At 39.1% G+C, this 13,146-nt stretch overlaps 1 protein-coding gene across 1 annotated transcript in view; it reads left to right on the top strand.

Annotated features, from left to right (window-relative positions):
• Nucleotides 1-7,428: 7,428 nt before the first annotated feature.
• Nucleotides 7,429-13,146, top strand: part of LOC115825212 (dehydrogenase/reductase SDR family member 13) — a 6,724-nt gene continuing 1,006 nt past the window's right edge. Inside the window, exons 1-4 of the mRNA XM_030789033.1 lie at nucleotides 7,429-7,562; nucleotides 7,761-7,879; nucleotides 8,253-8,376; nucleotides 12,804-13,130. Of these exons, the coding sequence (XP_030644893.1) occupies nucleotides 7,433-7,562; nucleotides 7,761-7,879; nucleotides 8,253-8,376; nucleotides 12,804-13,130 (700 nt within the window). The 5' untranslated portion in view covers nucleotides 7,429-7,432. The remainder of the gene's footprint in view (nucleotides 7,563-7,760; nucleotides 7,880-8,252; nucleotides 8,377-12,803; nucleotides 13,131-13,146) is intronic.

Here is a 13,146-nt window from a genome sequence, read left to right as displayed (position 1 = left end):
AAATAAGCAAAATAATCAAAATCACCTAATTATTTATTCTTATGTTTAAGTACACAAAGTAAGTTATCCGTAATGCAGAGCATAAAAGAAAAGGAAGGAAACAGGCTCTTAAGATTGTGTGTGTATGTGTGTGTGTGTGTGTGTTTGCGCGCACACGTCTAAGTTTTGACAAAATAATTCTATACTCTGATTTTTTTTCTCCTTTTTTTAGTCTTCATATGTCCTTGCATAATACTGGTATTATTTATGATTCCTCATTATATCATAATACACGTAGCACACAGAATGTCACAGCACATTATTTTTGCCTTTCCATAATTTACCTGTATACATAATGTTCAGAGCACTAAACGGCTGCCATGTCAGGGAGGTGGAGCCCTTTGGGTTACCATGTGGAGACTACAATATTTACTCACACAGAGAGGGAGAGAGAGATGACCTGTGAAGGTGGTCTACCACAATACAAGAAAAAAAAACGGTGCTATCCAAAAGGGTCAAGTTCGGGTAGACAGTACAGATCAATATATGTCAACAGTAGATAAGATAAAGGTCTGCTCTGGGTATGTCAGTAAATTTAGCTGACATAAGTTTAGCCAAAGAAAATTGTGTGTCCACATAGCAAAAAGCAGAAGGTCACACAAAGTGATGGTGTTGCAATGTATTTGTTGAGCAGGGATATTTGAATAAGCTGTAAAGCTAACTAATATCTACACCTCTACATTACTTTACAAGAGAAATTGTCAATAACCGCTGTTTTAACATGGCAACGGTTATAGCACTATGAACCCTGGAATAGCACATCAGTGCATAAGCTAGAAGGAAGTTAGAAATACCAGGATCACAGAAGCAAAGTGTCCTCAAGCAACTCTTCTGAAAGATCAGGAGCCCATAAATATCTAGCTAGGAACACAACGACCACGGCGCACATGAATGATGGGTACAGAGGAAAGGGGACACAAGAGGCCTTTGGGACTGTGTGTGTGTGTATGCATCTATATGTGTGTGTTTGTGTGTGCGTGTGTGTGTGTGCGTGCGTGCACGCATTCACATGCACTGTGCAAATTTATGCATTGTGAAACCACATGTTTGAAATTTGATCTCTTGCTTGGGTTGAAACCGGTCATCGTTTCCCTTATCTGTCTGTCTGATACAAAAACGAACAGTTTCATACCATCGACTGGGTCTAGTTTGCTCTGATTTTCTTCATGTTAATAGAGGCTATCACCAGCTGGGGCTGACCTTACTGTTATTGTTTGGTGAAGAAAGAACTGAGATTTCATCACTTTCTTCCCCTGACACTAGCCCTATATTGCTGCATTGTCCATATTGTAATTAAACACCATCCTAAACTTGTCCACAATGTACACAGCATAATAAAAAGCATTCCCACTGGACTTATCCTAGTGTTAGTATACAATACCAACACCAGTGTCACATGTAATAATGAGGAATTAATGCTTCATGTATCAGGTTTTCATGTGACTGTGTTGGTGAACATGGGGCCACATGAATAATTATGGACTGGATACAGCCAATGAGAAACATGTGATTTTGAGGGACACATGAGGGGAATAATCTTACAAAAACCTGAAAATCATAAATGTTCATAACACTTTAAGTATCACAGACTGCCAAGTTATTACTTCCACAAATCAGGAATCCTGAGATCCCATTGGTGTGTGCTCATTCCAGTCCTCAATTGTGGTCTAGCGTCACATGGCTGTGCCAGTGGTCCCATCATAAAACATGTTCACAATTCCAGTTTCAACTGCTCACATGTGTTTGTTGCCAAACACACAGAGCTGGTACTCTGCGAATGGCAGAGAGACAGGGCCAGCTCTCCTGCGTAATGACTGTTGGGCCCCCTTGGCTAAACATAGGTACAGGTGTGATGGAAAATCACATGGAAGGTATTATGTGCGTGTATGTGTATGTACAGTATGTATGAACTGTGATCTGGATGTGAATGTTATACATCCGAACAGGCCTGAAAAGAACTGGCCATTCTGACATGGTGGTAGCATAGACATGCCATTTGAGTCACGGGCGCTTATGCTTGCTCACAAAAAGATGCAAGAGTAAAAAAGGCTGCACCGTCCTGAGACATTAAAAGAGGATCACAGACTAACTGCGATATCTTGAAAGTAGAAATGACTGCATCATAACTTGCTGCTGTGTTAAACCCTCACACCCCCATATACAACTTTAAAAAATCATAAATATAACGAGTTACAGAACCAACTGAATCAAGTGAGATCTTGGACCTGGTATTATCTCCTCATTATTCAATTGTATTTCTCTACATCTGATATCTATCAATATCTAAATTGCAGGGGACTCCAGTTTTTCTTCATACATGTTTTTTTTTTTTCCAACTAAAATATTTCACCTGGCCTCTCTTTTGATATGTTGAAAGAAACCTGCTTCATTCTTCTTTAACAAAGCAATCCCATGATAGTTCTTGGGATGTTCTTGCTGAAGTTACATATTGTCAAATTCAAATTTACCTCACCATCCCTCACATGGGCCTGTAATTCTTGTTTACTTTCATGCTGTATATGTAAAGTATTAACAATCATATTCATATTATTTTCTCTTACTTTCACTTCACTCCTTTCTTTTTCTTAATAAACTACATCAGGTCTATGTACCACACCTGATCATTACTCTAACCAACCCCCCCCCCCCCCCCAAAAAAGAAAAAAACAACAACTGTGTGGCCCCTCTCAAAGAAGAAGCCTTTAATGTGGTACTAAAACTGAGGTGTCACTTTCTAAATCATTTTTAAAAAACATGAAGCTATTTTCAGTTATAGACACATCCGTTGTATAAAAGCTTTAATTCTACCTGTTCTCTCCTCTTTTGTCTAGCTGTCAGACACATTATTCCTCTACACTTTCTTCTTACTGTATTCCTCTTTTGTAAGTTCAAAAGGCCAGTTCTTCACACTTTTTTTTTCCTTGTGGTTTCTTTGTTGTTGGTGGATGAGAGCGTCACTGGAACCATGAAACTGGCCATTGAGTTTAATTTTGTGAAAAACAAGAATAATTTCTATCTCTACAGTTCACACGTCACTTTGTTTTGAGACGCTCCGCTTTGCCTCTGGTTTTGAATGAATCTTTGTTGTTCTGATGTATTCAGTTCCCTCTTTCCCTGCCAGACCACACAGACTTCTACTCATCACTTTCTGTGCTTGGTTTTTTTTTTTTTTTTGTTTGTTTTTAGTTATACAGTGTTAGTGAATCCCCCTGTTTTTATTCATGTAAATTTTTTGACATGATGATGATTTTTATCAGTAGCATATATACATTTCATTTCATATACATGCTGATCTATTGAATTAAGTACTGAGGTCTGATATTGATGACATCAGCCAAAGGCTAAAGATCAACCAACTGTCTTAACTTTCTTGCTGTAGCTGCTTTTTTGACTGACTCAACAAACATTTGGTGTTCTGCTTTCATTTACACAAGAAACCTAAATTTACTTTGATTTCTGATCACATGTGTAAACCCATAACATCAACCTGCATTTAAAATGACAAATGTTTTTATAGGATCACTCAAAGCTAATGAATTGAACCACTTGTCTGAACGTGCTCAATCTCTCCATATGTGAGTAAACACTCTCTCTCTATTCAAGGTCAATGTCAGGAACCCTCTACATTCACACATGGATATGAACCGTTCTATACAAACTCAGAATACACGCACACTCATTCACACAAACACATGCACACTGAGGCAGACACAGACACATACGGACACAAACACACTTTGCGGGAATCTCGGCTGATGGTCTCAAAGTCCTTCAGTGCTGTCTATGTGGCTTTGGGTCTAAAATTCATAGGCTTGAACTGCTTTGTTTGCCCTATAAAAACCTTGTTACCCTGACCACAGACGTAAAATGTTGTGATGTCAAGTCTTACTGGTGGTATGATGAGTGTGAGGTTAAATGGGCAAGGGGTGGAGTTTGGGGATAATGTGTGGGTTGGGGGCATTACCTTGCCAGTGGGGGCTCCTTTACTGATATCTTTACCATAGAAAATGAGAACAGTGTCATGTGGTTGTGTTTTTATAAGAAGGGAGGGCTGTCCTTCACATGAATTAAAAAGCTACCTAGAGGGATGTATATTTCCAAAACATTGCATGAGAGGAGGACCTCAGAACGCGTTCAAAGGTTATGAACCAATTCTAGAATCTTTGGGAAGTGTCTAAGGGTAATGAAGCCTATTCTCTTAGCAATTAAACAAAACCACAAACAAAACACAACAAAAGTCACAACATCTGCAAATTCCCTAAAATAATGGCTGGCTAGACTTTTGACGTCTTCTCCTAAACAGTCATTATCACGTCATTCACAGCCTGTCTGTGTGGTCTGAATTTAACTTCTGCACAGGACTGGACTTGTTAGGGATTATTACAGTATCATGTCATTACTGCATGAGTATTTCCACAGTTTGTCCAACCCTGTGTACTGTACTTTGATCATCTGGGTTGGAATGTGCCATGTTGACCACACTCTTTCTGCCAAAGGGTGTGTGCTTCTACCTGATCACTCCTCCTTTGAACCCTAACTCTTCATCCATAAACAGCTTCGCAACCGACGTTTTGTAATGCTGAGACAGGTCTGATGCATTTCTCAACGTCGGGTCTGACACAATTTCGACGTTGGCGTCAACACTGAATTTCTGTACACAATACCTTCAGTAAAGTTGAGTTTACGAAGTCGCATCAGTTTGTCACATGAGCCATTTTGATTTTTCACCAGTGAAAAAAAGATGTCACTAAGGCACCTGTTACAGGTCACACAATGCACCTGGATTCAGTATGAAGCCAACACAAAATACAGCGGTGGGAATATAAATAAGGATAAGCCAGCAAGCGTCAGTCACTCATAAGTACAGTCATCTCAAAGTACATTGCACATAGCCAGTTCTGCTCCCTGTATGGAGCTGAGGTGTTTAAAGGCAACATTAGTCAGGGGCTGACAGATAGCTTCCTATCTATTTTAGCTCTCTGCCAAACACAGATTCCATGGAGACTGTGTGCTGCTCAGCCACCTCCGTCATGAAGTTTCCAGTCCTCTGACACTGACGCTAAAACGCTCCAGGGCACAAGGATCAGGACCATACACAGAACAACATGTGTCTCTGTTGTTATTTTCTTACAAAGCACATGGCTTGAGCTTGACACAGTTTGAAAAGTTTGATGACAAGGGGTCAAGCGCACACAAAGGTCAAAGACTGAGCTTCATGTGTAAAAGAGATTGAAATACGAATCACAGATCAAATAAAGATAAGCATTCAAACATGCTTGTTTTTAAAATCTTTTAATATCTTTCATATGGTTGGGTTGTTGTACTGAATTTCAAGAATTTCCTTTTGGCACATATTAATTAGTTATAGTTTGCCATATCTGCTTTGTGTTGACATTAATCACCTTTAAATGATTTTATATGGTATATGTCTGCAGTGAGGATAGATGGAAGATATCAGCCGTCTGATAACACTGCGTGCAATAACTCCAGAGTGACAGTGAGTGTTTGTTGGCTTGGCTTGCGATCAGTGTTTGAATGATGTCATGCCAACATTTACTATAGTGACAACACAACGTAAACTTTGAGCTGCAAGATAGACTAGACTGTAGATGGTTCATTACCTATGCACCTAAATACCTTTATCCTCCATTTAAGGGGCCAACACAAATGGGACTCCTGATAGGTTCAAGGACTAAAGACCTTCCTCATAAAACTGAGATGTTTACCAATTGAACTGTGTGGTCTAGATAAGACACTGTAAAAGTACACTCTGTCAGAGGGTATGAAGTTGTACAAAAGTGGGGGTATTTTTGTAGAGAAGACCCTATCTGTGTTTCTGCCTATGACCTTAGTGAACTCCTTGAATAACCAAGGATGTGTGCGTCACGTGGACATGCCATGCTGTGAACCAGATCATGTAGGTCAAGTGTTACGTGTTTGGTGTGAGGAGGCAAATATCGACTCGAGACTGTCAGCTATGCCACATGCAGAGGACAGGCTCTGAAACAAACCAACAGTCCAAAAAAAATGTGTCACTGAAATCAGATAAATGTAAGATTAAAGTACCATCAATCGCGGCCGTGGCCTTTATTTACCTCAAATGAAGACAGAACCAGGCCTTTATTTGAGACAGGCTATTATTAGAGACAGGCCATTATTTAATACATTACTATGATCTGCAAGATCATAATGCAGACGAAACAGCGCAGCTTGTTTTAAGGTTGTGTGCCACTGTGAAAGCTACAATGTTTAATTAAGCTAATGCAATATACATATCTGTATATTGCATCAGCTTGTGTGCAATGCACAATAAAGTTTAGCACACAGACCGCACAAAAGCGGGTGTTTCATGAGCATTCAAACAACAGAATTCTCGCAGATCATTTTAATGTACCAATATTGCCCTTCCTGAATTTGGAGAGAGAACGAAGAGTACAATTAAAGACAGATTAAAACCATCTGTGGATATAGCAAATGGCATTTGCAAAGTTTGCAGAGAACAGCAATTCTATCACAAAATGAAAATGGTAATCATTTACTATATTTACGTCGATTCGTGTTGATTACTCAGTGAATTATTTGCTTTATTGTTAATTGCGGAGGATAAATGGGAACAGGTTGAAATAATGACAGGTTTAAAGGTAAAATTTGTCCCTCTGTTCCCAGCTTACCGGCCGACATGTCCCTACCGTACCTACGCCATCAAAAAATCAGACATTTTTTCCCCTCCCTTTTCCACGTACCGTTAAGACATGTGTTATGTGAAATAACCCATAGAAATAATGAAATAACGCATAGGAAATAGGAAGAAGAGAGTTTTGGCAGTGATGTCCCCGAATACTACTAATGGGCCATTAACACACAGTCTTAAAGCGACCACAGTCCATGTGAATTTACCGTATGGTGTTGTACTAATGTAAATAATGCTTTGGAAACATGATGAATGTACCATCCGAGCCTTTCTGTAATTTATGCTTTTTTTCACCCTGCCTGTATTTGGAACCGGTCTTTATTTGCCCAAATGGGTGGCTATAATTTGAAGCCCGGCCATTATTTGAGAATGTACGGTAATTACATTATTATTTTACATTTTTGTTTTCCCACTACTGCTCCTTGAGGCCCTTGGCACTGTAGCCTACATTTAAGGTCCCTTCTTACATGATATTACCAAACCCCTGATGGCTGGGGCAGGTAAATAAGAGCGCAAGAGAACTGCAAAAGTGGCGAAAGCCTTTTGTATGATTTTGCTGCCATCAACTGGACGCTGCAATACCCATTTTAAAATTTGCACAGACAATGAACTTCCCAATAGTCATTGGGTAATAGGTTAAAGTGAATCCTGTTTATGCAATACTATTAGTCTGAAACAGTCAGTCTGGAAAAATCGACCACCATGTTCAGTTTTGTGCTCGCGTGCGGAGCGGTAACTTTTGGAATATATGTAACATTATGCTTTACTGTGCTGAAAATGCCGAAATGCAAGAGTACTAAAAACCTCCGCGGGAAAACCGTCATCGTAACCGGTGAGTTTCTTAACTGGATCGTTTTAACTACGTAAATTAATATTATATGCGTTGCTCTGCGTCAGTTGTGTTGCAATTGTACGAAATCGCTGTTGTATCAATTTTGTCAGTTCGATTGAGCTGAAAATGACTATACTTACCTCACCAGTAGACTGTCATCTATCAAAAAGAATAAGAACAGATTCATTGATCCTACAGGCGCTAACACGGGCATTGGTAAAGCAACAGCACTTGACCTCGCCAAAAGGGGAGCGAGGGTTATCCTTGCATGCAGAGATCAACAGAGAGCAGAGGCGGCGGCCAATGACATCAAACGAGTAGGAGATCTTCACTTCCAAAGAATAACCGCGTCAAACATAAAGACATCAATACAATTACAAAATAACATACACCTCATCAGCACCTCTTGCTGAAACTTTGTATGTTGCATAATAATTCATGATTCTCAATATCGTCTTGTTAAAACCTGGGTTAGGTTGTTTAGGTTTCACATATTATGAATTCTTTATGTTTTAGTATGTGCGATTGTGCATACTGACTTTAATCTAAAATGTAAATTGAAGAATTTCCTCTTTCAACACATTTTTGTCACATATGAATGAGACAGTGTCAATAGCAAGTAAGATATAACCACTATCGATAATGCAGAAGGTTCGTTATGCAAGACCAACTCTCCTATGGCTGTCATAGGAAAGTGGGAATGATGAGGTGGTGTACCTGCATCTGGACCTGGCTAGTCTGCAGTCCGTTCGCTCATTTGCTGAGAACTTCCTGAAAACTGAGTCAAGACTTGACATCCTCATCAATAATGCTGGTACGTTTTTGGCTTTCTGAATTCTGCAATACACATACCTACAGTATACAATACAGTACATAAATGCATATATCTCAGAGGCGACTGCTCTAAGACTACACGGGAAACCGAGCTTCCTCTAAAACGTCACGAAAAAAGTTCGTCAAATAAATAAGTAATATTGTGTTTACATTACTTAACTTTCTTGTTACAAATCAATATTTTGGGCTAGAAAGTGTTCAACTTCACGGCTAGTTGGTTCAGCAGTAATTTCTTGCAGGTCGTTATAAGCTAACTTGATTTTTTTTTCTCACAGAAACCCGTAAAAGCACGACGCATTTAAACCCACTGACGCTGTGCGTCTCTGGAATCATAGGCAGTTCAGAATACGCTTTGTTTTCACTGCAACAAAGCTAGACATTTACTGGACAATATGCTTTTAAAACATCATTTTCGGACGCACGGCTTCCATGGGAGTCCGTAGCAACGGTTACATGCACACATTTTAATCAATCGGATTGAAATCATTCCGAGTGTACTGTTTACATGAAAGTGGTCGGATAGTTTGTGCGCATTTACATGTCACAAGCGTACAATCGTAATTCATTGCAAATGCGAAGAAATTACCTTGCACCAACCTGTACGATGTAGTCGAAGGCTATATAATAATCTCTACGCCTGTCATACACAGAAATATGAGATACACAGATACGCCGCGCTCAGTGTGAACGTACAGTAAATGATGCTTGGAGGAACTCTTTTAAACGTCATGGCAAAGAACATGACTGACAAGCTCGCTCCATACGGAATATTGGCAGGCGAAGTCGTGAGACATAAGCTTATGCTCATTTTCTCTGTTATTTGCTATACCGTCTCTATTAGTACATACCGTAAATAAAACTGTAAATATAGAGTTCTTGAGTTTGTCACTTGCTATCGTTTCATTTTGGCAAAGGTTGATTTTAAGCTAGGTCATAGAGGATCTAGCTAGCTAGCAGGTGCAAAATGCCATATGTTGCTAATGTTGTCGACCTGATTTTGGCGAAGTCCTTTGATTGTCTTCCTTACGGGGAGAGATTCAATCAAACGGCAGGGCAGATCAACGCCCAACGTGAATTTAGTTCACCTCTCCTGGTGTGACAAAGTGAACTGGCTCACTGGAAGTGCTTTCACTCAGACAATGTACTGTTGGCCGTTGAGAGAAAACTAGTCAAGTCCTCAGAAAAGGATCTGACAGGTATGAGAGGGTAATAGACCATTTCCTAGAAAAAGAAAGGAGAGAAGAATTCACATGTAAATAATTGACTAATTTTATGACGATGGCCCAAACTGTGCTTTCCCTATTTGAAAGAGCACCAGCCGCCACTGAGATATAGGCCTATATATATTAGGGATGTCCCGATCAAGTTTTTTGCCCTCGATCCCGATCTCAGTCATTTCATATTAAGTATCTGCTGATTCCAAGTCCCGATCCGATAGGCCTATTTGTATTTTCCTAGGTAATACAGTTGCGTAGTGCATATTTCAAGTAGCCTACATTAAAGTTATTAAAACCAATTCCATGTATATGCTTTACAAGTCAGTAGCAAATGCATTAAGAAGAAATTGGATGTGGCCAAGCTTAAGTTTTACAAAATAAAAGAGTAAACTTTGTAAAGCTCCGGTAGAGCAGAATCTGAAATGTCGAGTCCAGAGGCGTACTGTGGGAGTTATAGGCCTACCAAAAAATGTACGTAAGTGTTCGATTTTATTTAATCTTACAATAATTCAAGCGGTTAAATTCTTTAACTGTCAGTTACTTTGATACTTTTTCATAAAGCCTTTTTTGGTATGCTGTTGTTATCAGTCCTTAGCGTTAGTTAAGCGACTGTATTGCATTCAATTTTGAAATGATACCTTGGTTGTTATTAGTAGCCTTGAGGATTAATGTCGTCGGAGTATGCTGACCTAAAAAACGTTCAAATTTAAAAATTAAAAGAAAACCCGTTCGCCTCAATTTACCGAATTTGAATGCACCTCTGTATTCTCTACCACATGGGCTGGTCATTCAAAGTGTTGATTCGGAGCAGCCTTTGCCTGTGTTACCTGAGTGAACTCAATGTATTCCGCAGAGTGTTTATTTTTTTAGGTGCCGTATCATAGTGGTAGTAGCCTATTGAACGCAGCTCTGTGTTACTACCGCCTCGCATTGCAAATATTAAAGTGGCTGTTGGACTGCTTTCCTCTCCCAATTTAAAACATATCCAAACTGCACACATTTTAGCCGCGTCCAGCCTATATTATGCTCTCCGTTTACGACACCTGCGTGACAGCTGACGTAAAACAAAGGATCGGGTCTAGAGTGGTTAAAAAATGCCTTGATCGCCCCGATGCCGATCTTTGAGATCGGATCGGGACATCCCTAATATATATATATATATATATATATATATATATATATATATATATATATATATATATATATATATATATATAAGCTATATATACATATATGTAAAGGATATGCATTTGTATTTGTTGAGGCAGCAAATTTATTTGTATTTGTATTCGAATAAAAGTGGAAATGGGCATAACAAGTCAGTTTTTGCTTTCATTACACTTCTTATTTTAGGATATTAAAGTGTTAATATAAGTGTTCCTCAATAAACCATACCAATAATTATGAACACTTCAATGGAGTATTGGTTTCTGGTTTTCACAAAACCAGCAATACTCATGTATAATCATAAACATCATTGAGAACAAAATCATTTTAAAACTAACATTCAGTTTCTAATCCACACTCAAACCAATAGGCTGAACTAAACTTTAAACTATGCCTATATTAACTTTGTGAACCCCGTCAATACCCGCCCTAACTGGAGGACGCTGAACAGACAGAATATAAACAAACGAAAAAATCATTAGGCCTACAAATAAAAACTGTTCTCTCTGAGGTACCGTTAACTACGCTGCCAGAGCTAAGGTATAGACCAACTCTTCCTCCCGCTCAAACAAACTCTCATCATTATGAGAATAATGTCGTAATATGACGAGGATAAAGTCGTAATTTTAGGCTTAATGTTATTTTAGAGCGGAAATATCAAAAGAGCAGCCTGCCTCCTGCGGTAAACTGAGAAACGTGGAGCATCTTGCGAAGTTATACTGTAGTATAGGTTTCACGAATAGGTTAACTATAGTTCCTAGTAGAGATGTACCCGAGTCCGAATACATTATTCGGGAAAGCACGAATAATTTGACGGAAACAGATATTTTTCCTACCCGAAGTTGTTCGCTGATTGACGTGTCAGTGCGTCAGCCACTACGTTTCTTCAAACCGATTCATATCATTGTGGATGGCCACAAGATAAAAAATGTCAGTTCTGTTCGCCACATAGGACTTTGATTTCACTAAGCTGTCGTTTCGTTTGGAACACATTATTGAGAAGTGATCGCTATATTCTGTAGTCGCTCCCACCGAGCCTGGTGTGGCAGCTGGATTACCCCCTCAGCCTACATCAAAACGCAGTTTACCCGTAGCTTTTAGCTGTATGTGTAAATTTCCCCCATTTAAAACAAAGACATTTAAAACAAAACACAAAACCCCGTCGAAAATCGTTTCATTCACTACACATTATTGAAAAGTCATCGCGCTATATTGTGTAGTCGCCTCCACCGAGTCAGTGCAAATTACTTTTGTAAAATGGTAATTCACGTTTCCCTAGCGAACTGCAATAACATTAAAACATCAAGAATCGTGAACGCAGCATCATTGGAACTTAGATTATTCCCTTGAACTGAAGGATATGTTTATATCTTTGCTGTAAATCGTTTTTATTTCCAATATAAAACAAAATCTTTCGATTTTTTTTCAGTTTCTGTCTCCCAGTTAAAGGGGTGGTGGTGGTGGGGTTCAGCCAGTTCATAAATGTAGTTTAGATAAAAATATAAATAAAGAGAGAGAGAGATACAGTACAGTACAGTATGAGGATGTGGATATATATTTCACAATTAATTATATGCCACTATTAAATCAATCTGATGCTTTGAAGGCACAAAAATTGCATTGCCAACAAATATTATGTTATGAAATACAACATTTGCCCCATTTGCCATGACTTCCGGTATAAACCACGCCCATTCCAGCCTACTGTCCAAATACAGATACAGAGACAGACCATTTTGTTGGTTCAACAGATACAGAAACACACAATGATGTCTCTGTGCACCTCTAATATATATATATATATATGTATCCTGATGTCAAATAGATGGTGTTTTCATTGATATCAGCTTGCAGAAAACAAAAGATGACCTGTTAGATCGAAGGAGTGACTCGCTTAATTGTAATTCAACTGTTTTTTGGGGGTTTTTTTTATAGACAATTCACTACAATTTATCAGACATGCATGATTCTAATGTCAGTGTATAATTTCTCAGAACCTTTCCAACTGCCTTCCTCGATTCAGGGCTTATGATGGCGGGCAAGACAGAGGATGGGATTGGAATGATCTTTGGCGTAAATCACCTGGGCCATTTCTTGTTGACGCTCTTGTTACTGGACCGTTTGAAAGACTGCGCTCCTAGCAGAGTGGTCAATGTGGCCTCGTTGGCTCATCAGTATGGACACGTTGATTTTAACTGTCTGAACACTCATAAAGAAGTTGGCGTTGGTACATCCAGCTTTGCTCTTTTCTCGGTGTATTCCAACAGCAAGCTTTGTAACGTGCTCTTCACTCGTGAGCTGGCCAAGAGACTGCAAGGAACCAATGTGACATGCTACAGTCTTCACCCAGGTTTGCAAGACCATAA

This window comes from Chanos chanos, chromosome 12 (genome assembly GCF_902362185.1).
Source record: "Chanos chanos chromosome 12, fChaCha1.1, whole genome shotgun sequence".
Classification (NCBI taxonomy): Eukaryota; Metazoa; Chordata; class Actinopteri; order Gonorynchiformes; family Chanidae; genus Chanos; species Chanos chanos.
This window is presented reverse-complemented; position numbering and strand designations above follow the sequence as displayed.